At 34.1% G+C, this 26,453-nt stretch overlaps 3 protein-coding genes across 3 annotated transcripts; 1 reads left to right on the top strand and 2 right to left on the bottom strand.

Annotated features, from left to right (window-relative positions):
• Positions 1-798: 798 nt before the first annotated feature.
• TRIADDRAFT_54011 (uncharacterized protein) lies at positions 799-11,343 on the top strand (the record flags this gene model as incomplete). Its single annotated transcript, XM_002110730.1, has 38 exons — positions 799-818; positions 1,579-1,764; positions 2,117-2,195; positions 3,055-3,119; positions 3,277-3,314; positions 3,399-3,502; positions 3,591-3,685; positions 3,805-3,994; positions 4,081-4,173; positions 4,248-4,301; positions 4,380-4,464; positions 4,536-4,585; positions 4,793-4,900; positions 5,019-5,313; positions 5,432-5,545; positions 5,619-5,681; positions 5,825-5,919; positions 6,001-6,087; positions 6,168-6,247; positions 6,335-6,433; positions 6,607-6,679; positions 6,743-6,844; positions 6,956-7,037; positions 7,175-7,242; positions 7,343-7,546; positions 7,630-7,778; positions 7,880-7,922; positions 8,176-8,282; positions 8,369-8,426; positions 8,531-8,569; positions 8,669-8,800; positions 8,924-9,034; positions 9,099-9,178; positions 9,319-9,395; positions 9,479-10,032; positions 10,139-10,205; positions 10,322-10,695; positions 10,798-11,343. The coding sequence occupies 38 exons, from the start codon at positions 799-801 to the stop codon at positions 11,341-11,343; spliced, it is 4,866 nt and encodes a 1,621-aa protein (XP_002110766.1).
• A 1,028-nt stretch (positions 11,344-12,371) lies between these two features.
• Positions 12,372-15,357, bottom strand: TRIADDRAFT_63705 (expressed hypothetical protein; the record flags this gene model as incomplete). Its single annotated transcript, XM_002110191.1, has 5 exons — positions 12,372-13,402; positions 13,578-13,888; positions 14,081-14,411; positions 14,688-14,926; positions 15,138-15,357. The coding sequence occupies 5 exons, from the start codon at positions 15,355-15,357 to the stop codon at positions 13,292-13,294; spliced, it is 1,212 nt and encodes a 403-aa protein (XP_002110227.1). The 3' UTR covers positions 12,372-13,291.
• A 6,916-nt stretch (positions 15,358-22,273) lies between these two features.
• On the bottom strand, positions 22,274-24,948 carry TRIADDRAFT_49937 (uncharacterized protein; the record flags this gene model as incomplete). Its single annotated transcript, XM_002110190.1, has 12 exons — positions 22,274-22,366; positions 22,500-22,577; positions 22,654-22,714; positions 22,794-22,863; positions 22,950-23,046; positions 23,122-23,196; positions 23,387-23,482; positions 23,551-23,607; positions 23,865-23,925; positions 24,352-24,419; positions 24,711-24,799; positions 24,912-24,948. The coding sequence occupies 12 exons, from the start codon at positions 24,946-24,948 to the stop codon at positions 22,274-22,276; spliced, it is 882 nt and encodes a 293-aa protein (XP_002110226.1).
• Between the last annotated feature and the right edge of the window lie 1,505 nt (positions 24,949-26,453).

The raw sequence follows: 26,453 nt of genomic DNA, 5'->3' as shown, positions 1-26,453 counted from the left end.
TGTACTAATGTAAACTAAAAAAGAGAGAGACGTGAAAGTTCTAGAGATAATACAGACACTATTTTGCTCTGCATTTGCTGCCATTGCCTTTAGTAGTCTAAGGTCGTAATATAGAATAAGCATCTAGGGCGACTACTAAAAGTAAAAATAATAATATAGCACTGTATTGTCCAGACAAAAATGATGTCATGCGAATGGAATTACTTTCTGACAGAACGAATCATTACCATATGTGACATTATTTTTGTCCAGATGCAGCTTACTGGTGTTCAAAGTAGTCGTTTTAGTCATTCTATTCTACATTTCTACCCTACTACTGAAAACGTCTGCCGTAATCGAGCAAAATGAGTCAGCGGCAGGTGATTTGGATGATAATATAGTCCAAATGACCAGGAGTAAATAGTCGGCCTGGACATTTTAATTAATTAAGCATGCCAAACGACCCTTTCATGGACTATTAGTCGCTAGAAAAGGACCTGGTAATGGTGGTATGCTGCATCGGCATATCACAATGTTGAATTAACCCTTCAATTCGCGAAATTTTCAAGGATTTTGCCATGGACTCGTATGTGGTTTTGCTAGTGCATAAATAATTAAATAATTAATTAAATAGCTATTCAACATGGATTCAGTGCTATAGAGGTCTGTCCGTCTGGTGCGGTATATTCGTACCCTACTGCACTGTATGATTAGCCAGTCAGAGACTCTTGACACAAACACTGTACTGTAGCTACTGTACGGTACAGTGTACAGTACAGTACTTGTCTAAATAATTAAATAATTAATTAGCTATTTAACATGGATTCGGTGCTATGGAGGTCTGTCCGTCTGGTGCGGTATATTCATTCCCTACTGCACTGTATGATTCGTCAGTCAGAGACTCCTGAAACAAACACTGTACTGTACTGTGTACAGTACTTGTCTCAGAAGTTCCTGGTACAGTGTACAGTACTCCAGGACTGAGCACTGTACACTGTACAGCACATCATACTGTAGATCTCCCCACGCCTACTGTATTTCATGTTGGCGCGAATTGCATTTCGCGCAATTTTTCGAGGTGTTTAGATCAAGAGGTAAGATGGCCGATGGCATGTTCAATTTGTTGTTCTTCTTCTCTGTTATAGACTGTAGGCCTTTTATAGTTATTAACAAGTCTGTTGGAACATATTGATGTAATAAAGAGACGACAGTCAATATTGATCGTAAAATAGTAGCATGATGTTAATGTTTTGTGTAGTAGGGAAGATGGTGCCCTAGACGAGCAGCGTGTAAATCCTACATAGTTAATCATTAATCTTATTAAGGTAGAATAGGAAATAGGATTTCATGGTACAATCTGGTAGAAGATTGCTTGCTACGTCTAGGTTAATAGTTGTTGTCTACAGGGTAATAGAAACTTATTTGATTGTTGTCGACGAGGACGTACTTTGTTCTACGTTACAATCATGCTTTAGTTTAGTCAGTAAGTCGCAAATGATGTCTGGCGTCTTACTGTAGATAGCGTAGTATCTGGGTTAACGTGAGAATTGATTTTCCATCTTATTGATCTTTTAATAATGATCTGCTTGATGATGATAGGTTAAGAAAAAGACTCTGGTGGAGGTCAATTGGAGTGCTTGTTACATTAGTAGATTGCGTGCAAGACTCGAATATGATGGTTGCTACAGCACCTCGCCATGGAGCATTCAAATCATTATTAGTTAGTTTAGGTGATAAGACTGCACCCGATGAAGATCGTATCGATGCCTACCTGACATTAACTGAGTAAGTTCAATACGTTGCTAAACTTTTATCGGGTTAATAGGGTAAAATTAGATTACAAATAGTCAGCGATAAAAGCTATCCTTTGGTTTATCGACTTTCTTTCATCGTACTACGTCGTTCGAATATTGATCAGTTTATCATATACGAATTGCTATGGATGACTATCTACAGTACAGTACAGTATATGCTTATGCCTATTATAGCTTTAACATGTCGTGGCCGTTAGCCATTAAACGATACTATATTTTTACTTTGTGGACCGTATTTGCAAAGTTAAAAGCTATGGTGCTTAGGTATAATAGTAAAGTGATTACACAACCTACTTGTATTAAACATGATATATTTCTACTAGACGTTTGCGCCATGATGATCAAGATATTCTAGTCGATGAAATATGTCGAAATGCGACAATATTGTGCTCTGTTGTCAAGGTACGTAGCACTGTAATCATGATGGTATTATGCTATCATTTTTAGAGCTTGTCGGTTATCTGCAATGATGCCATTTTGTTGCATTAAGTTAATATACATCCATGCTTACAATTTACAGCTCTTGTATTCACTACTTGCCACCATCGCAGGCTGTCCACTTGTATAACACATGATCGTACATTACATTACATTTGCAAACTCAGATTTCCAGCGTCGATAATGTACGCTCTTCTCTTACATTCGCAAAAATAGATTAAACTTACTTCTATTCTTAAGTTCTCATTATTAATAATTGATTAATCAAAGGTGCCATGCGTTACACCGCATTGTAATTTTACCTATCAGCTCTGCATTCTACTGTATCACATTAAAATTGCTTTACACTTTACTGTAGGTATCTAGTATATTTTTGTATGGCTATTCGGTAGAATTAGAATCAATTAAACTCTTTAATTACCCTACTTACTTACTACAGTACTGCTAGCCACGTATAGTATCATTCTTAGAGCCTAATCAACCATCATCATATCTTGCACCAATTTTTCCATCTATGTAAATTTCATTGCTATCGGCTAAAGGATATTTTTCGTAGATTATTTTGAAGGAACTTTTTATTCTACTCGATATTTTTCTGCTTTTATTTTAAAAGTATGTTTGTCATTAGTTTTTTGGGCTATAACTGAATAGCAGTAAATTATGATTCTTGAAATTGTTTAATTAGAGTTCTTAAATCTTATCAAATTAATTAGTAGTTGATTTTGTACAAAATACAAAACTGGTTATGAGTTCTACTAAGCAGCTAGCTATACTTGCGTGAACATTATTTATTTTTACCATATGAAAAAATTTTATCTTATAGAGAGATATTTTAAGCGATCCCCGAGAACTAGCTCTGGCGTCTTTGCAAGCACTTGGCTATTGCTTGTATCATGCACGAATTGCTGGGCAAGTTCAGCTCACTAAGACTTCTTTACTATCACCTGATATTAGATAGCAATTATACTTATACCAGTATATATTGAGTACGCGTAAATTGTCTGTCCTATGTACTAATTATCTACTGTTTTATGTCGTTTTGCAGTTCTTTACCGGATGACGTTGCAATTGGCATGCTAAAAGGTATGTTTAAACTTATATTTAGCATTTCTAATTGCTGATACTTCACTAAGCAGATACTGTATTGACGCTATCAATATCTTATAGCTCTTTGCAGTGCTATCGTCAGTACCCATGACAAAAACAGGTGTACTAGGGCTTTATGGTGCGTTGCAAAGCAAAATATAAACTCCGATATTGTTGCAAATCAAGTAAGAGACCAATTTTGGCTGTTGTTACATCATCAATCTATACGTGTGATATTAAACAAAGAATATTAATAAATGATCAATATATTAGGTTAGTGTTGTCCTTCCAGCCTTAGAACACGTACTGTTATCCGGTGGCTTTCAGTCTGCAACTGTCGAATTTGAAGCTATGAATGTGATCTTAAGGTTCAATTTTAAAGCTCATTATATCGAATCGTCTTATCATTTTATTGTTAGATTCACCGATTATTCGAGATTAAAATTACACTGTAAATAAATCCATGTTCATTTATCGAATTATTTAGATTGATTGAACAAGTACCAAATACAATGCGTGCCAACGTTGCTAAATGGGGAATACTGGTTTATCCAGTAATGCTTAATTCAGCTGTGAAAGTCGCAGAAAGAGCACTTGTTGTCATGGAGTCAGCATTACCATTGCTGCTATCATCACAGGAAGAGTTAATCCGCGTTCTTATTCCAGATCTTAAGGCCGTAAGTTTAAGTGATGGTATTTCATCGTCTCTGGAAGTAATTGTTTTATATTCTTAATTTTCTATACCTGGATTGCTATGTTAAAGAATTTAATAGATGAGATGGGCAAAATGATGGCTGAAAGACGAGAAATTAGTGCTCTACGAGCATGGCGCTACTACATTATTCTATTGGGAAAGGTAGACGTGATCAATCGGTGTTATAGCATTTCTAAATTGTTAATTAACATATTTTTTTATTACTTTGTTAAAAGGTTTTACATCGAAGTGGATCTCTTCTGAATGATATGTTAAAAATAATGGAAATGGTGAATTTAAGTGAAATTAATGTTCCTTTAATTTAATTTCGTTTTTTAATCCATTGGATACTTTATTGTTGTGACCAGGGTTTTAAAAATAAATCGATTGACATTTTACTGGAAGCTTACGCTAACTGGCGACACTTTATTGATAGTTTTGTATCTTATACCGGTATGTTGCAAAGTTAATCTTTACGCTTAAAATTTAAAGCAATTTAACGTTGAAGTAAATTCTGAATTTAGATTTAACAACCAGCCCCAAAAAGAGAAAACTCTTGAGTACACCAATTATGGTAAGTGAAATACAATTTTAGCATCTGCGCCGGTGTAATACCTCAGAATCTTATGCAAGATGCTAGATTAATGTCTATAACAAGAAAGATTTAAAATAATAATAATGATAGAATGCTGTTAATTTGTAGCCTTGATATGTAATGATCATGTCAGTATCTTCTGTACAAGAGTTTCTTAAGTACGCAATTTCTACATCATCGCTATAGATTAAATCCTCAGAAGATACACCTCCTGTTCTAAATGAAAGTCGTATCTTGACTTGGTGGCATCTGATTAAGTCTATGAATAAGCATTCACCGGCTTTATTCAAAGAAGTGCGGTCATGTGCCATTATCTAGCACTGTTTTCTTTTAATATTGTATCAACTCTTACCTTGATTATTCACTATCAAAATCTTTTAATGTCGTCTTCTATTGATTTCTTTATGCTTAGATTTGCCTTCCATTATTAATATATTGCTTTGGAAGTCAGGTGACAAATCGAGACTACATTAAATCGCTTGAAAGCGCGAATGGAGATTGTCTTCCTTCTGATCTAACTTCTACTCCTACGAATAAGTCCATGCCTGGCACCCAAAGTTTCGTCCTGTCATCGACAAGTCCACAAACGCCCCAATTAAATTTTAAAACTGGCCCAGGATATGAAAATGTAGTTTCTTTAGGATGTGAAGCTCTTTATCATTACCTAAATGATTCTAAGAGAAAGAGCCCCTTACGCTTCCGATTAGGTTTGTCCAGCAGAACTATATTACTTCTTGCTGCGGTAGTCATAATTTAATCATTCACAAAAGCAGCTTTGGCCCAAGTCATTAACTTTAATTTTATAAATTTATTGACTACTTTCAGATCCACTACCTTGCAACATCTATGAAACTAGTGGTGAAATATTTTTGGAATATTACAATTTATTTTTTAACTGTATTGTAACTGCATCTAGAACGTTACAAAACAAGCTAGAAGGTGAGATTGCGACTTTTATTTGTTCGTTAAACCAAGATCTCGTTTGAACTAATAGTATTTTCCTATTACGTAGAAAATCTTCTTTCGAAATTATGGATATCCTTGATTGACAGATTATCACAAGCAATTCAAGAAAGTAAGTCGAAAATAACTAATTGATCCATTTTGATCTCTGCAAAATAAAGGACAAAAACTTATAATCTTACAAATAGATTTATTCACGTTAAATTTCTAAGTTAGGTGGTTTTTTAAGTGTTACATTTGAAACTTTTACGATAGATAAGTTTAAGAATCATCAAATCCCTACTGATTTGGTTATGGGTGCATTACAATATCTTTTAATGGTTTTTGCACAATCTCCAGAAACTAATTTAGTACGCTAAATCAATATTTCTGAATGAGTTCTGGTTTATTCTGTTATCGTAATTTATAACTTGCAATTTTATGTATGCCAGACTATTATAGATGCTTTTCTCACGTTGCCAAATATCATATTGACTGGTCTAAGTGATCGGGTATCAAAGACAGAAGATACCAACAAGGTAGTACATTAATTATAGATTTTGCTCGGTTGGTTGTTCTTGTCAGTTCTAATATATTCAAATCTGATTCTTTTAATTAGAAGGAATGTGTAGTGATCCTTGTTGAGAAGATACTGTCTGAACTGATACAAATAACAAATAGCAACAATTATTCAGAAAGGTTAGATTTTAAAAATTGTATCTGATAGTTGTATATCGGTGTTGTTTGATTTTTTGAAGTAACAGAGATACCAAAACACCTTGGTAGGTTCATATCGCTTTATAGTAAGATCATAGGGTTAGTTTCGGAGGGATCTTCTAGGAACCTTGATACTTTCGATCGCATTTTATCCGTGTTAAAGGAAAGGTAAAATGAAATAATTGCGAAGTAATTTTTTATCACTTTGTTTTGCTATATTGATAGTATATTTTACATAAATTTTATAATATCGCTTCTGAAATTAGTGAGTAATGACGCTAATTCATGTAAATGTCGAATTGTTTTTAATTGATTTCTAAAAACCTTCTATAATTTGATAGTCAATTACATAAATTACATCTTGATCAACTATGGACTGTCTTGGCAAAAGGACTTTTGGAATCAGTTAGACTTGTAAGAAAAAATACTTGTAAAAATATTATGTATTACCAAGTGCTAATGAATCACTGTTTTTAGACCAATGAAGTTAATCAGGGTGGCTTGGAACCAGTCTTCGATTGTATATATAATGTATTAGAATTTCCGTTTACTTATATATTAAATTATGAATTGAATCAGGTTAGTTATTCTGACGTATTTAACTGTTGGTGTCAAAAATAAAGCAAAATATGTCACTGTAATGTTGCCAGGTAAAGAGTAATTACCTATGACTTCTGTCGGATTCTTTAGGATGCAAGTAAACAAATACTGAAGGTTTGGGAGGAATTATTTCGAACATTCATGCGTTGCTCGTCACTGATACCATCCGTTGGTATGTTTATCATTTGTAATTGCCTAAATACACTATTTTGACTATTTCTGTAATACGTTCGTTTCGAGATCACGTACTGTAAGATTTCAGTTAATACTTTGAAATATTAACGAAGATTGTAACTTAAAAATTATTAGATTTAAGTGAAGTCGTACATACACTATGTAAGCGCCTGTTAAAAGTGGTGACAAAGGAAAATCTATTGGTTAGTAAAAATTTTGTTTGTACTTACATATTTACGAGTTAATGGTATAAATTTTTTAAGACATGTCTTGATTTAATTCCACTAAATATTGAATATATAGGAGAATACCTTCTTTGATGCGACTATGGAAACTACATCTGTTATTGTTGATTGTATGGAATTATCGACGGTATCGACCATTGTTGATGATGGTCGATCCAAGACGAATCCTAGAAATCAAAAACATCATAAGCTATCGGCGCTAATTGAGATGTTAAGACTTCTTACGGAAACCGTAACTTCAGCCGGATACCGTGAGAATAGAGTAAGTTTGAAATGATTCGTTTTGTATTTTCAGGAAAGTATGACAATAATTTGACAAAAAGCGTTTGTTACAATTACTTGTAGAGCCGGCAGAATGAAAATTCTTCACTTATTGTACTGGTCAATATGCTAGCGCTTGTTTTTGGCCACATCTCTGGCTCGATTGCTATTCGATCGACATTAGAAAAACTTTCACTTGGTCTAGGGCTTTTGTTAAAAGATACGGACAAGCGGTATGTGGCAAAACAAATCCTTATTATTAATCAGTTTATCCAAGATGATTCTATTTGGCTTGTAATTAATTTCTAAATTCTAATCTGTACTCTATCGAAAGGAAAAAGACGCGACAGCATTTTCCGGTATCTATATCCAACAAGGTAAGACAGAAAGATTTGATTAAATTACGGAAGATGTTCATAGAGCAAAATTACTAAAGTTATTGATCTGTTTTTAGATTGAGAGGCTTTTGGATATAATTTTAACTTGCTTACAAAGTCGATACATGTTGCCATATGATTCTGACTTGCTTAAGATCATTGCTCCAATTTTGGTATTTAAATTTATGATGATAATTTTATTCATATGAGAATATCTGTGAAGTTTTAAGCAAGTTCTCTCTGATATCTACAGGAAGGAACACTATGTAATTCGAAACGACAGATACAGAATCGTATGCTAGTTTTCTGGAATGCAACTTTCGCTACCTCATCACCTCTTACCTATCCAATTTCATTGCGGTAAAGACTGATTTGGAGTAGCTGTTTAGTGGATAGTGATTAACATTAAATTTGGCATTGCAATAAGGGATAAACTTTCTAATTAGGTCCAAGTTTACAACACTTAGGAAAACAACACCAATCGCATTGCCAGGATGGGAAGATGTAAGTTTCAAGTCGGCGATTTGCATTAAATTTTATCTGGATATCGTCTTTAGGCTATACTGATATTGCTGAAACTTACACAATTGCTTTACTGTTAATCATAGAATCATGACGAAGAGGATGACGAATGTCAAATTGAACAGGTGGAATACATAATCATTATCTATTATTATATATAACTCGAGAAGGCTGATTTAATTTTTGTAAGTCTAATGCTCATTACGCCGATACATTCTATTTAGTTCGAAGAACCATCTCTAGCTAATGAAGAAGTACCTAGTACCACGATGTCAACGCCGACTCACGTTACAGGCAGCTTCTTACGCAAAGCTGCTAAAGTTGAAAGCACGATACAACGAATGTCACCGTTTAAGGTAGAACAAAATACTAACTGTGCAATCTCCAGTCAAGATTTTATTACCATAACAGTTTTATGTGATTGCATCTATAACTGAAGATTACCATTTTCTAAATACTTTTTCTGATCTATGTCATAGCAGGCTACGCCAGCCTCTTCTTCCAGTCGAGGCCAGAAAGATGGACGATTTTCTCCACATGCTTCTTCAGCTCGAAGAAAATTACCTTTATCAGTGGACGATGAAATGGAGGTAATAGTTAAAGGTCTAACCATTTTTATTCCTCGATTAATTATAATTAATATTGCAATCGTAGGGATTTGTAGCAATTCCTCCTTCACCTAAGAAGCCCAGACTTTTAACGGAGCATCAGAAAGATGTATTAGAAACTAGAAAGTAATTATCTCCAGGATATTTATGTCTTTAGTCTTCATCAGTTTATACCTTAATTTAACAGCTTACAGTATTTGATAGGTAATTTATTATTATATATTTTTTATATTTTTCTTATACATTAAAAATCTTTGCGTGTATAGAGAGCACCCAGCAATGTACAACGGATTAGATCAGTCTCAAGATGGTACAAGTATGACCGAAATGATGGATTCGGAGGGTATATACTATAAGTCTGAGTTAGAAGTAGCTAATATTTGGGGCATTTAGTCTAATTTCTCTTTTATTGTCTAATTAATGTAGAAATTGTAAGCATCAATGAAGTCACTCGAGCGTTACAGCCTCAAACATTGAAGAATGATGCTGATGGGAAATTAGGTGTAAACGATTCACTCGTAGTCATTCTGAAAGAATGCGACACTCATTCAGTTGGGGTAAAACAACAAGAAAAGGATGGATCGACTACAACGATAAAAGATAACTCAGTGAAAGTTGTACCAGAGTCGCCTGTTAAATCGAAGGAGGGTATTGTTGAATCAGCAAAAAATGAAAAGAACTCGGAAATACAACGTGGTAACTGCAGCAGTTATCCTACAAGTGAAACGCTATTATCATCCGATGTAACAGATCATGAAGACGGTAAAGCTGCACTTAGTGGCGGCAACAATCTACGAATGGAAATCGATGCAAGTACAGATATTACGCCGAAAGAAAATAATATCCAGTTTACTTTTCCAAGTGCAAACCTTAATTCTCCTGTACAAAAACGCCCTCCAATACCTTTTTCTCCCAAAACCTCGCCAACTGGTATACTAAAGCGATGGAGTAGCTTAGATTCTCCTTCGCCTTCTGGAAAAGTAATTATTATACTAACTATATTTTCAGTTACTTTATTACGCAAGAATGAAGCCTACGTGATATCACATAATTTGTGCTCTTATGTTGATGTCCTCTTTTTTATAGGCACGTCGCGTTACTTTTGCTATTCCTTCTGAGACTAAAACTAGCCATGACGATATCAGCGTTAACGGTAAGAAATAAATCAACAATACTCTTAGAATGTAGTGTGTAATTATTTATGGAGGTTCTATGGAAAGTATTTATATATAATAGATTCCATTAAAATCCCATTTGTTAATATTGTAGGATATACGACTACTTCCGATATCCAAGATAAGAAAAATATTGTTATATCTCCAGTAGCACCAATTAACATCAAAGATAATGCTGTTAACGCCAGCCCTTCGACACCGATATCGAAATATCAAGATAAAATTTTAAGTAATAACTGTATATTTCCTGACCTAGTAGAATGCCAAGAGCCAATAAATCAAGTTTTACCATCCTTGATGTCGTCATTATCTTGTTCAAGAGGACTAGAACAACTTGTACGTGCTATGAATATTTGTACAGTAGGCGATTTATGTTCGTTATCCGAAAATCAAGTCCAGTCTTTACCTATTCGATCCCCCAAAATTCCTAATATTAAAAACGCTTTAAGGAAATTTCAAAATTTACAGGTTATTCATCGTACTACGTAATTTAATTTTTAATTAATCGCTTTAGAAATCTTCTATATTGACTAAATATTATCGTTAATGGGTTACGTTTTTATTAATTAGGATACTAAGACAATAGTTAAATCTAATGGAAAAATCGTCTTAACTGAAACTGATGAAGGTAATCAAGAGACTGATCAATCTGTTGTTCCTGCTGCATTTCGAAGCATTAGTCATGAATCGGACGATTTATCAGTCTCTTTAAATGAAAGTGAACTAAGTGGTGATACTAATGAAATTATCAAAGGCAAAGAAATCCAGAATGACAGCATCACGAAAGATCACATGAATCAAGATAATAACTGTAACGATAGTAATGATGTAGTAAAAAATGATGATAACGATGCTTGCAAAAATAATTCGGACACTGAGGTAAACCTAGGCCGCGAGCAATATGAAGCTAGGCGTGAAAGCGAAGATCAATATCGAAGTATAGAAAATGACAATTTGCAAGAGCGTACGGTTGTAGATTTAACACAATTATTGCGAGATCATTTTGATCGTGGCGAATTGAATACGTTAACACCTGAACAATTATTAAAAGTTTATGGAGATCTAAATGTTTTAATTAGTCAAATTCAATATTCTCTTAAAGTTAAAATGTCTTAACTGTATTAATCTCGATTACCTAGTAGATCAAGACTCGTGGTATTTGAATCGGCTTGTAAATTTGAATTTCAAAAATTTTGTATTGACAGGAAATAACTATTTTATATTTTAATATGCATTAAAAATAATATCTGTTGATGTAAAAATGTATGGATAAAATAACTTCCGAAATAATTATAATGTTCAATGGTCATTTATTCACCTTTGCCTTAACGTAATTTAAAGTAACATTAAAGAAAGTAATCATACTAATCTGCCTTATTTATCATTTTATTGATTGAATTATTACTGCAAGTTATAGACAGCTCTATGCTCTTGTTTTGAATGATATACCGATGGATTGCATATTTATGAATTGGCGATAATTAGTGAAAGAAGTGAATTTATGAGGCCACAAGTTTAGATAATATGTTGATTCTATAGTTCCGAGCTCTAGTGCCGGATACAGGCACACTATCACATACTCTAATCTACAGAAATAGCCAGTTGGTTAAACGGTATAACACTTTATCAACGATGGGTAACGTAGAGTATAAAAACCAAAGTAGTATTCATCTCGTTATTCCCGAAGTGATGCTGTTTTACAAGTTTAAAGTTAAAGTTAATTTAAAATTTATATAACACAAATTTTCGTCACTTGCTTGCTTACTTCGCAGTGGCGTATTCTATACCTTACATAGTATTAAATATTCGATCTTTATAGCTCGCTGCCTCTATTTTGTCCGTATTGTTGTGCACGATGATGTAAACATTTTGTTGACTTTTATACCTGTCGCTCGCTTGCATAGTCGTATAGTTACGAATCTTCTAGTTGCCCCTGTCAGTAACATTTACAATACACATATATATCTATTTATAGTAGCAGCGTACGTGAATTCTATCTTTTGGATATGACAGTCATGCACGTAAAAGTCTAGATACACAGACAACTGTTTCTATAGGAGCAGTTGAGCAGTAATATCGCATTGTGATTAACATATCTTGTAGATGAGAGACGGAAGACACAAACTTCAACGTAAAGGATTTCTATTCAGTAATAGCATTAGCTTTATTTTGCTTGATTTTAATCAAGGATATGGCATTGTACGTATTTTAAAAAGTCGTATAGAAATATTCTTAATGAGAGTAGAAATTTAAAGATGCATGACATTGTTCGATATATAGATATATTGGTTTATATTCATTACACTCATAGAAGAAATTTAACTGTTTTATAACAGACAGCGCTATAGATACAGAATAACATATAGATATCAGAAAAAAGTCCAACTTCTAATGTTCATATGTAGTCACCAATGCTCAAAAAGGTAGTTCTATTAATATTTAATGATTAAAAATAAAATTAAATCATCATAATTTGAATTCAAGGTGCCAAAATGAGTTTTAGACTCATCGTGGAGAATCAGTCTTTACATTGCCAACCAAGATACAACATCCGGTATACATTATACAAGCAAGGTGCTGACGAGTTGTACGAATACAACATTGATAAAAGCAAGTAATCAATAGTAGTATCTTATACTTGTACTAGTTTTTTACAAGCTATGGAACATACTTATTAATTATTAGACCTTGGTGTATAAGTGCATGTTACAGCAGCAGCAACCAAATTTAGTTATGCATCCAGGATAGTATTGGATATCGATTATTATTTTTTATGATCTGCTAATGGTTTATTTTATATTAAGATCGCTATATCTAGTATTTTACTAACTACAGTAATATACTACGTATAGACGTATACTTGAGTTTTATTGGCCAAGTTAAAAAGCGAGTTGGTACTAATACGTTTCTACATGATTGATTCATGTATGATAAGATAAACAATATTTGCTATTAATATTGGCTTCGTACTATAGTACAAAAACCCTATTATTCAAAACATGACGCAATGGAGCCAAAACGAAAAGCCATCGGCGGACAATAGGATTTTGTACAATATAAATTTCTATTGCTGCCGCTTGGCTTTTTTAATGGGTAATTCTTGGGGATGTTTGAAATATGTCATATTCATAACTGCTGTATTTATAGCAGCTGTATCTTCATAAACAGGATTTATCTGTAAAAAGATAATTAGGAGTATAGATAAGTTTTTGATTATTAATTATACAAATTAGTACGTATGTACTGTACTGTACAGTACCGTATACTGCAAAGGTACACTAATTGATCAAAAACAATATTATGTAAGAAAATTTGCTACTTGCTACATTACTGCGAGGATAAATACTAACAACGCTCTCCTTGACATGTACTTCTCCTTCAGCACGCGCGTGCCCATTGCTACGATGATGTCGTTTCTGATGACCAGAATGGCGATTATTACGGTTATCGTCACGCGATGAGCGATGCTCATGGTTGGAGGAACGATTTCCGTTATGAGAAGAGCGATTCCCATTATTGGAAGAGCGATGCGCATTATTAGAGTGATGATGTCCATTATGATGATGATTATTATTGGACGACCTAAGTTTTGGTTCTTTTGGAGTATGTTGATATTTTTTAGGTTTATATGTTGAGCTTTTTCTATTAATCCTGACATGAACTGTAAAAAAAGTTAAAGAATACATACGAGTATGTTAATATTGTACACAAATAAAGCCCTTCAAAAATAATAATAATATTAATGATGTATATGTCTAAGCACGAACAGAAATGTATTACAACTACATTAAGCTTTCAGTGCAATGATAATTTCAAGACACAATTTAATATTTTTATTAAAATGGTAGCCGACCTCCGCTAATGTCATGTTCAAAGTCGCGCCCAGTGCATAGAAGTTGAATAACGCTTCCAAGAATGAGGAATGCAGGTAGCAAGCCTAATGTTGCCCACGAATACCAACACAGCGGTATGACCCTTCCAAAGGCAATCCTTTCCCAAGCGTTAATGATAAGTGTAAAGTTATCAACAAAGTAATCCGCTCCAGCGGTAGCAGCTGCTCCAGCTACTGCTGCTGACGCCAAAATCATGCAAACTTTTTGCCATTTAAGGCTGAGACCAGCACCAATTAAACCAGTGACTGACACGGTTCCAATTGGAATCCAAAATGAATATGATGGTAGTAACTGAATATGCGCATACAGTAAATGGAAGAATGTTAGGGATAAGTTAATGGCTATCGCAAGAAGAAATTAGAATTAAGAGGCAATTTTAATCGTTTAAAAAATATTTAAACAATCATTGCAAAGTGTATGTAATGTACGTATAATACTACTATAAGGTATTGACTAATCAATTAGTCTTGATGACGTTATCCGAAATAGTACGATTATTTATTTCATTATGATCGTAGAGTAAGTAATGTTTTGAATTAGTAATCTTTTCTTTAAACTTTTTGTTACCTCTGTGACTCCTATTAATGCACAACCACCAATAATGGCTCCTAAAACGAAACCGTTAACAAAAAGGCCTAGCTGAGGTAAGAACGCAATTAATAAGCCTATGACAATGCCAGAACCAAATGCAATCATGGCACAGTATTCAATTCGTAATGTTGAAACACTCAAAGAAATCGCAAAAGCTGCGATGGAAGCAGGCGTAAAAGCAATTAGAAACATTCCTGCTTTATAATAACGATAACCTAGAATAGTTCACAAAAATAAAATTTAAGTGGTGCCCAACTTGTAAGAGACATTTTGATTAATTTACTACGCGAATATTAATTAAACACGTACTGTACAAACTGATAGAGATTTTAAAATAAGAATTACTTCTAACATCTATCGTTCAAGATGGGTTTGTAGCCTTCGATTTACTAGGTTAAAATGCTACATCAATGTAAGAAATCTTACCAAATATGGCCAATAAGAATGCCAGCGCTATAGCTGTACCACATACAGCACAAGGTACAGCTTCAAATCTAATATATTTAGCCTGCATAACCGCGATATCGCAGGTATGATTTCTTGGTGCTAAATCGCGAATATCGCGTAATGATTCGACTTGGTATAGGTAACATAACAATATGCATACGACGATCCATTTAACTTTGGCTACGAAGGGTTTCTTCATCTTTACTACGATGTATTTTTCGTTAGTCCGGTATTGAAGTGAAATAAGGTAGCGGATTTAATTCAATCTTTAATGTAGGTAATTTTGTTCTTTCAACGTTTTGAGAAAAAATACTGCTTTAGAGTACGTGTAGTCCGGTGGCTAGAAGAAGACGTTGACAATGACCAGTGGATTTAATGGTTGTTGAGTTTTCGTTGCCAATGGTTAAAAATCTGTCTAGTGAACAATAAGCAATAGAGGATACGTAATAAGTTCTAAACTGTAAATAATTTTACACAGTATATACTGTATTTTCTATTATTTCTATGTTACGTTGACTCAGGATTGAAATTGATTAATCATGTTATTATTATTGAAGGTGACGTATTTAGTAAAGAAGTAAAAGGCTACTGTTTAGTTCGTATAGTGTCGAGAGCTTTTCTGCACAGGTTTCGGAAGACCGATAATAGAAATACATTGATAGTAATATCGCCATGTATAGCAGTTGCATTGTTAATAAGCTTAGATAAATAATTGTTTATCATGGACAATAATGCATAGTTAACAGGAAATGAAAAGTCAAACAGTACAGTATTCTAACATTCGTATACGTTCAACAGGATGACTAATATAGGCCTGATGAAATACCCAGACAAAGTGATCGTATTCTAAAGATGATAGTTGCAGTAGAACGTTTATAAGCTTACACTGCCTGTACGGTAGTCAACCATCGATTTGATTGCTTTATATTGATAAAAGGCTGTCCGTGTTATCGTTGAAGTCAACTATAGACGTTTACAGCAAATTTTAGCAATACGTTTACATTTATTTATTTAATTACCGATCGGGTGTGGATATTATTACTAAATCATATCTACAGTAATGTATCCATCAATGAACAGCTGGCTAGTGACTCAATCGAATAGATATGAAGAGAAGGATGTCAGGCAGGAGGATCCAGTGCAATTTTCTTCATGAAGTACTACCCCGACTAGTTGTTGCACTTTCTATAGCACACGCGTGTACTGCACTGCACTATGATGTAATGTTCTGACGAGATTTGTTTCAGATTTTCTACAGTATGGTACCGTCCTGTACTTGGAAGTCTATCACCATTATTTATTTTTACTTCGGTCACTGTGTTGGTACAGTAAACATTGTGCAACATGGAACACAGCCCAAAAAAATGTTTCTCCTCTCTAATTATATAATTATATACTGTATAGAAGTAAGTTTATTCTTAAGGGAAAATGTTTTTTCCAGTAGCCCGTGCAATATTTTCCTATAACCATAATTTCTCTTTGCGCTTCACTGTTGTTACGCCTGTATCTAGCAAACAATTTCCAGACACTGGCATTAAAAGTAGTTTATATGCTTTAGATGGATTATGCTCGTTTAAATTATTTTTCATTAACAGCAACTCAATTTACTCAAGCATTGATACCAGTGCAAAAACTGCTGTGTGAATTATTAATAATATTATTGATGTAGAGTGCATTACACGCTCAATTATGGTCATGGATCTTTCTTTCAATCCTCTAAAACGATTCCTCTAAGACAGAAAGACTATTGCAGGTAATAGAAACCGTGAAGTTTTTTTTACAAATCTTCTTTCTTGATACCTAACTATAGGTAGTCATTCATACTTTTTCTCAGCGGGTGAGCAGGCCAACCACGTAATACGCTTATATAAAGCTATTTTAACATTGTATGACGTAAAACTTATATGGAGTCACACTGTGTTTCAAGACTCGATATAGGGCTTGGGTAGGCAGATTTGCTAATGTGGAGTACATAGTAAGTGGTAGCGTAGCGCATTAAATGACCTTTCCTTACGTTAGTCATAATCATTTATAAAATAATTAATAATAAAGTACTGCTGTATACAGTAAGCTCAAATCCACTGCACCTAGCCAAGCCAATCAATGTACTGTACAGTCAGTACACTTTTATAACTGGAAGTCCTTACACAAGGCGCAAAAACAATATTAACCTTGCACAAATAAGTAAAGCTGGCAGAATCTCTTTCATCCATATCAATTACGCTATATTATAGTTAATAGGGAGCATTAATATTATTTAAATAAAAAGACAACCTCTAGAGGGAGAATGGATCGCTACCAATGTGGACTGTAATTGAAATTTAATTTCAATCCCCCCAAAAACAAAGCTTACCATCATATAGTGTACACAGTAAATGAAGAGCAAGTCATATTTTCCTTGCGGTGTTTCATCATGAAAAAGAATCAATAATACACTCATAATTGGAAATTATCAATCAGCACAGGTGCATCGTCAATGAGATAAGGCCTCACAACAGATGGTCTTGTTATTGTACAGTAGCATTGAAACAGAATACTCGGCATACAATTAAGCTGGATATGCTTTTAGCTATAGAATACTTCCTCAACCGTGAATCGATTGTAAGTCGACCGTGGATACTAGACGTTCAATGAGTATATCAATCCCACAAGGGATAAATTAATCAATAGTCGAACCGTCCGATGGACTAGAAAATGTTCAATACAGTAATCACGTTTTGATTTTACTAGTAGAATAGTCAATAAACAACTGTCATAATGACTTTCCATGAACGATTGGTAAAAGCGATGAACTGTCAAAAAGTAATAAAGCATTTACTCCATTGACCATTACATCATCGTAGTCAGTTTACGAAAAAGTATAGGGCTTCTACTTGTGACATCCTTCTATAATTTATCACCGTCTATGCAAGACGTACTAAAAAAACAATTCAAAGGTCAAGGTAGATCACTCAGGTATAAACTTGTTGCACGATATTGTCCAAGATGAATGTCCCAACAAAACTGAGAGTTTAATGCACGTATGTATGCAGGTGAAACGCCATCGTGCAACTTACTGCTAGTGATAGGAACACATGCAATCTGCTCAAGCATGAATCTAAACTGTAATGTCAACGGTATGCCACATTAAATGTATGCCAGTGTATGAAATAAATAGGTATTTTGTCGGTATATACAGTATATACAGTACGTACATAAGCGTACTCTATTTTAACAACTGCCAGGTGGAAAATTCAAAAATAAGATCCCATAGAGCAGATTGGTGTAAAGCTCATCCGTATTACTGTCTTATATTTGTTACATTATTTATTTTATTTTAATTAATCAAACAGCCATCAGGGTCAATTTTCATTACAATTATCTATCTTGAAGTTGCCAAAATACAGACTATTTCGGCGCAATATTTCTCCCATACACATTAGAACTTTGCCTATTGAGCAAGAGTCAAGTACGCTCTATCTGTATTGTGATACACTGTAATCCAGTAAATTATACGACTGGAATATGTATCAACGTACGGTTAAAGGTATGTAAATGTTGACTTTGCTATCGTTCCTAATACCTTTAGCAATAAAAAAATTTGCAACAGCATGAATGACGAAATGAAATATCAATGCTGATGTTACTATAGGTAGTTTTCTAATAAAGCATATTTGTCATCATACACAATTTACTACGAAACAGTACCATTTCATTTTTGGCGAACTTTGAAGGAGTGCATCGCCATGCGAATATATCATAAGCATGATGAAGGCTATGATTTAATTAATTAATTAAAAAGTACTAAAAAGTAAAACGTCCATCACCCGATAAAAATCGATAGTACTCCTAAAGGCCAATGCAAGTAATGCTGTACAGCACAGTACAGTACAACATCATTTAATGTCGCCGCTATGATTGTAATAAAATCGTAAGGCGACTTTATACTGTACTTCTATGGTGTTGATAAGAGACATGGTGGCGTGTACACTGTAGAGTACGGTAGAAATGGGAATGACAGACAAAAATGCAGTAAATTGATCCGTTAATTAATGGAAAGTAATTCAGTGATGCAAGATATTTTAACGGTGAACTTCTGATAAGAGAGATGCCTTTATACTGTACAGTACTATACAGTCTCGATTGACCGAGTGGTCTGTGATACAGTCGAACTGGGAATGAAGGATAAAAACGCAGTAAATTGATCTGTTAATAGAATTATTTCACGTTAACAACGTTAACAACTACTACAAACAGTCGGATCAAGTCGATTGTATAGTAAATTGGCTTAGTGATAGCATGAAAGAAAGACCTATCAATTATTGCATCGAGGTAAAAGTTATTGCCATCCAATTTTCATGTGCTTCAGTACCGCACGACAGAACTAACTGTATCGTCTTTTTTCAATCCTATATGACAAGGATAGCATAATTTGCAATGGAAGGCGGTATCCGTTGCGCTACAGGCGATCCTGTGCAATCCATTTAGGAATTGCTAAGCATGACTGATGAGAAATAAATTTGCTATGTTGACCTAGAATTCAAAACATCATTGATGGTAGCCTAATCCAATCAATAGGATAATGGACTGACGCAAGTACAGTACAGTACTAATGAATACGTATGGGCACTTGTTACTTGAATACTGTACATAAAGAAGAATTGTAGTTTCAAGTCAATTATATAGTATGTAGTCATTGGCCCCAAAATGAGACAATTCCAACACCACCGATCTACTTGACTCAGTCAGTGAAATGGACTTCAATCTATCATCTCATACTTTTCTTCCGCTGTGCTGTCAATGACTGATACACAGTATATTGTAGAAGGATGGTCAAATCGCTCCATCCATGATGTATAATTCAATGTTTGTAAAAATATTTTGATCGTTACGGTCGTTGTGGACGTACTGTACAATATTGATCAATTCTCGTTTCCAACGTTGAAACTTCAGAAGAAAATAGACGCGCATAAGAAATGGTACAAGAAAAACAACATAAAATTGGTACAGAAGGACAAATAGGCCTTCAAGATGGTCGATATCGCCATGCTGGCAAGCTATGATTAACCCCCTTGACTACTGTCATTGGATGATAAGGAATGGAAAATAGGATTTCCAACTTTTCCATGGCATGGACAACAATGATACAGTCATCAACAAGAATCAATCCATTGATTAAAGCATCCTTAGAAAAAATAGTTTTACTTTTTCTCTCTCTCTTTTAAACTACTTCTATACCTGTAAATAGTAAGAATCCACTGGGAGATTGAATGGAAAGGATCCAATTTTGGGAGCAAGACTGCCAGTGAAATTGAATTCATGCAGTGGAATGTTGCAAAACACCAAGGCAAGCAACGATAAATAACTGTGTAGAGAGAGAGATACTGTATATATATATATACTGTATAAACGCGCGCATGTATGTAAATACCGTATACAGAATACAGTACAGTTCGTGCAGTCGCTAGACTTGACCGGTACAGTACAACAATAGACGCCCTCATTATATTATTTTTCGGTGTCACTCTACTCCATTCTATCGTTGGAACCGTACCGAACTCAACCTGGCACTCCACCTAGATAGTATAGTGTAGGGTTGCAGACACACGGTACAGTAAAATACCCAGCCAGGACATTTTTTACTGTACAGTACTGAAAGACCGACCATTTCCGGGTTTCACTCTCTTTCTTTTTACGTACGATTACGTCAATTTGGATTATTACGTGTTGACAAAAGTGACGGCCCCTGACGGTTCACTTTAAAATTACAGTACAGAACTGTATGCACGTACTGTACTGTACTGTACAGTACATTGACTGGGATCACTCAACGATTTTTTTTTTCTCCCTGAATACTGTAACTTATTTTGTAAGTGTTGTTAATCATAACGGGGAGAAAGAAAAATCGTTGAGTAGTCCCTGATATTGATATGCCCATGGACTACAGTACAAGTACTAATGGTAAATCATCGTCTGTGGGCACGTGACGTCATTTTGGCTAGTGATTTGACTTGCTCAATATTGCTCATTACGGTCGGCACCTATGTCGGGACTTTTCGCTCAATACAAATGTCAGCACTTGCGCCATACTCAATTCAATTTCACCGATATACACACTGAATGCATATCATGCTGTGCGAATGAGATTACTGTCGATCGACGCTGGGCGAACGTGATTACTGATAATTAAATGCTGATAGTATTATCTGTCTGTATCTGAATTATTGCGTCACTAGTGACACACTGCGGGTCGGCTCAGCAATAACAGTCACATGCTTCAGCTATGCTACAACTGCACTTGTTTATGATCACGATTGGCTGATTGAGGTTGGAAACCTTTCACGATTTTTAATAGCCAAACTAAACCAGAAAATGCCATTTTAGTTCCATCACTTTTGATGGTTCAATGAACTACTTGTAGAAAGAATCAAATAAAGCAAGTTGAAATAGTACTGTTCTACCGGCCTACCGTACACACACACATACTGTAGTTTTCAATACCAAGGCCTAGTTTTAAGCAAAATTTGAATGTAGGCCAACACTGTTTCCAATGACATTAAATTTTGCATCCGTTCACAATCACTTTACTAAATACAGATAGCACTTTGCAGCTTTACACCCTCAAAGTGATCGCATAGTCGTTGATAATGCAATATCCTGCACATAATACCTGCATTATATATATACTGTATATGTTATCTATATCTATCTATATATACATATATGTATCTACTGTATATATATATTCGTACACTCGATTTAGATCAGGAAAATATAAATCAGAATACTTTTTATATAAAAATGTAATTTTTACCAACTATGTATATAGTAACCTATGTTATATATATACAGTATATATAGTTACAATTTACCCTATCGAACTCTACAGAATTTATTATTCTAGAAAATTGAGAGTAAGCTAGATATAGGTAACCATTCATTACTTTGAAAGTATAAACAGTTCAAGATAATTCAAAATTGCGAGGTAATAATATTTCATGAAGTAAGCCAAGTATGATTCACTGTGTAAATTACAGTTCGCTCAAGAAGGAAGGAAAATTTAGGTCGTGCATAATTGAGAAGAAGGTACCCAGTCAAGAGAGAAAAGTGAGAGTAGACTTTCTTCAGTAACGGACTCATGTATAGCCTTCGGAAACACCCTTAAAGTAAGCGTGCTGAAGGGCTTGTTCCGCTGTGCAACGTTTCGATGGATCTAAAACCATCATCAGCTAAGTAGGATAAACAATATCTAATTAATTTCCAAATTAAATTGTAGTCAAGACGTAGTATGCTACAGTCGCTGATATCATAAATGTTACGCGACAAAATACGCTATGTGGCGTCAGCGTCTTCTCTATCTACCTGGAAAAGATCGCATCCTAACTGATTTAGATTTGGCACTACATGTAAAATGGACATTGCATTGTATGAAGGATAATCCTAGTTTAAATTTAAAGAACAATTAATGCAAGTTTACAATGGAAAACTAATAAACTATCCAATAAAACGATGTTACTTTATCCTTCATTAATTGAGAAACACCGGGCCAAATTTGCTCATTTGGGGTTCCAAAGATTCTTAAAAATAGAAATCATTTTATAGTATATCGATTGCAAGAAGTAATATTCCATGATTTCAAATGAGACTATTTCTTACTTGAATATAATTTTTAACTGATCAGCAACGTCTTTACCAGGGAGCAACGGCTGTCCGCCATTGGAAAGTTCTAAATCAAGAGATAATATAACCGAATTATACTATTCTACAATACTCCTTAACAACTCTACATAATCCATTTTATCCTAAACCTACCAGCAAAAATACAGCCAGTAGACCAAATATCAATGGATGTATCATACAGGGTGGCGCCCAGTAGTACATCAGGCGATCGGTACCATAATGTAACTACCTAATAGGGTAGCCAATCAATCACTAATTAAAAATCAATTAATAAAGCATGTGCAATGTTGCAATTTTATGCTACCTCAGCCGAAAACGACTTGACAGGAATTCCGAAATTTCTCGCCAGGCCGAAATCTGCCAATTTAATATCTCCATTCTATTTAGCGAGAATTAGTTAGGTAACTAATTAATAGCATGTTTTTGAGCTTAGTAATAGGGACAGAGCTGATAATGGTTGATTATTTGGATAAATTCTACATCAATACAACTTTTATTACGAAAGAATAAAATTATGTAACTACTACCAAAGTAGCTAGTATGAGTGACTTTTGATATATGCAACTTACCCCTGTAACTAAAATGTTTTGAGGTGTGATATCACGATGTAATATATGATGACTATGACAATACGCCAATCCTTGCAATAACTGATTCGTAAAGGACTACGGATAGGAAAGCAATTTATTTAATTCAATGTTATCATTTAATCTTACGAATCAACAGTACTAACTTGTACTATACTAGGATCAATCTTGCCCTGGCAAGCATCACAATATCGCTTAAGGTCCTATGATAGACAAGAAAAAACATGAATGTAATTTGATCTTATAAGAAACTAAAAGGTTAGCCCAAGGAATGATTGATAGGAGCATGGCTCCTCTTATTAATAATAATCAATATCTTCTCTACTGCCTTACTGACATACCGTATAGGATACAGTAGGGCTATTTATTGTAATTATTGCACAGAATTGTAGAATCACAATCACATATAGAATCATGATCTGGTAATAAGTTCATAAGATAAAGCCATAGCTATCCTAACCTGATCGCAGTATTCAAATACTATCATCAATTCTTTATTTCCATGGATAACGTCATAGAGCCTAAGCAGGAGCGATTATGAATGTCAAATTGAGTTACATAAAGGTAAATTCGCTTAATAGATATCGATAGTTATAATTTACTCAAATTTTACTACCTAAAATTTCTACATGAATACGCTAGACGTTACTGTAGTCGTTTAATTGAAAGTTTTACAGTCAGTCGCAACACAGTTTACTCAGCGTCTCGAACAATATGCTACTTTTCATAGCAAATAATATCTTTAAACAGTAGTCTTTACTCTATCATAATGAATTAATTGTTATAATTATAAAACTACCTAGTTGTAAACTCATCTATTGAACATGTAAATGGCATAAAGTAGTAAGGTTACAAAATGCAAAGCAATGATGATAATATCATTTCCTTACTATCGTACAATAATAATTATTATTATTACTGTTCACGGTTACTTCCATGATACTCACATGACAATGTTTTTATGTTTTAATTCTTTTAGCAAACAGATCTCACGTAATGCAAAACTTGGAATTCCCTAACGACACAAAAATCAATATGACAGCAGTGAATACGTGTATTCCATCAACGATTTAAACGAATGATGTCTGGCTCGTACGTTAAAGAAGCCATAGTAAAATTTGTGGACGATTCAGCAAAACAACACAATGATATCGTTTCACAAAATACTGGTTGCGATACGTAACGAATCATTTGCCGAACTCTATCGATACACAAATCTCTAAACTTCATCGCCGATGTTGTGTATACTTGATCAGTTATTTATGTCGACATTTTGCGTATTGTGTATACATATCATTTGATTTACCTCATTTTCATCATCTATACGAACTTTTTTTAACGCGACAATTTCACCAGTGTCATGATTGACAGCTTTATAGACAGTTCCATATGTTCCTATACAAGAATTAACGAACGAGAATCATATTAGTTAGGTTATTAAGGATATTGACTAGTAATTGACATAATTTTATTCAGTTGAAACGCTATCTTGCCCAATTGCCAATACCTTCTCCAATCTTAACTAATTTCTCATAGCTCTCCATGTTTACATCAGGGCACTTGTGGACAGACACGGACAGACTGATCTTTATGAACCTGCGTCATTGTCAATGTTCTGCGTCTGTCAGTAGTCTCGTTCTGTATAGTACCGTATTAAGAGATCCTCGCGAGATTCTTAAAAACGAAGATCGATTACGTAAATGTCGAAATTTATTTCCATTTCGTGCGATCATTTATTTTTGGTGTTTTACCTCTTATTTCTATGTGTTTGTGCTTATGTTTGCACAAAAATTACAGTATATTAGAACGTTATTATTCTGTAGTCAATCTTTCTTGAATAATATAAAATCATCTATTGCACAATGGTTGCTTCAAACTTTTACTTTACTGTCGGTTATATATATGTTCCCTTACTCTCTTTCTCGCTTACTGTAAACTCTTTCTACTTGATTTTTTAATTACATTCACGATGTTCTTGTGCCAGTATATAGACTGCTTCGGTTAGGGCCGAAAATAGTGGAGCACTATAATGCAATGTATTATAAGATGGAGATAGATACACTAGTCCACAACAGTAATAATAAGAACAGAAAATTGCAAAAATTGTTGTCTCTTATAACTATTAACTCCACCAGCATCACTCTGTGCTCAATAAATCTATAGTAATGTGTAATACCACTATACGTACATCTACAAAAACATTCAAAAGAGCCTACGAATATGGTCCAAGTACAGTATAGAGTCTGTGATCGTAAACCACTGCATACAACCAAAGTCTTACATGCTTATAATACGTACAATGTCGCACATGCACGTACAAAAATAAAAATACTGAAGAAAGCATAAATGAAGTACATGCTGTATCGCTATTTTAATTCTGAAGATAGAATTGTAGCTAAGCATATTAATATAATTTATATTCTAATATTAAATTATCAAAAAACTAAAATTTAAATCTTGATATCTATTATATGATATACACTCATTGTACATGTAGTACAGTATGTTAAACAATATTTTATGCGTCGTAATAAGCAGCTGGCCCTTACTAAAGGTAACACCGCAGCGACTCTTCATTTGGCTTTGAGAACCGCACGAATAAACGTAATAGGATAAACCCTATAGCAATACCAATGGCTTGAAAATTTGATAATGCATACGAAACAAGTGATAAATAAAACAATCGTAGTTCCGCAGTCAATTGTTACGAAGATAATCTCAACTTTTATAACATTTTGATATACTATGAATCAGATATACAATTTATAAATTTATAAATCTATTCTGCAATTGATAGTCTCTTCCTTATATAAATTCGCAGTCGTACGAAACCAGAGCATAAAAATTTGACTTAGCCCACTGCATGAGCCATTAAAGATCGCAAGCGTAAGTAACAAAAATTTATAATGCGAGTAAATTCAATACTTATACGAGTATAACTGGCATCACAAACCTAGACAAATAGGGTATACATACAGACAATTATATAATAGCATAGTACATTATTTGTTTATTAATATCTATCACAGCATTTCTGTACTATAGATAT

This window comes from Trichoplax adhaerens, genomic scaffold (genome assembly GCF_000150275.1).
Source record: "Trichoplax adhaerens TRIADscaffold_3 genomic scaffold, whole genome shotgun sequence".
In the NCBI taxonomy this organism is placed as follows: Eukaryota; Metazoa; Placozoa; class Uniplacotomia; order Trichoplacea; family Trichoplacidae; genus Trichoplax; species Trichoplax adhaerens.
This window is presented reverse-complemented; position numbering and strand designations above follow the sequence as displayed.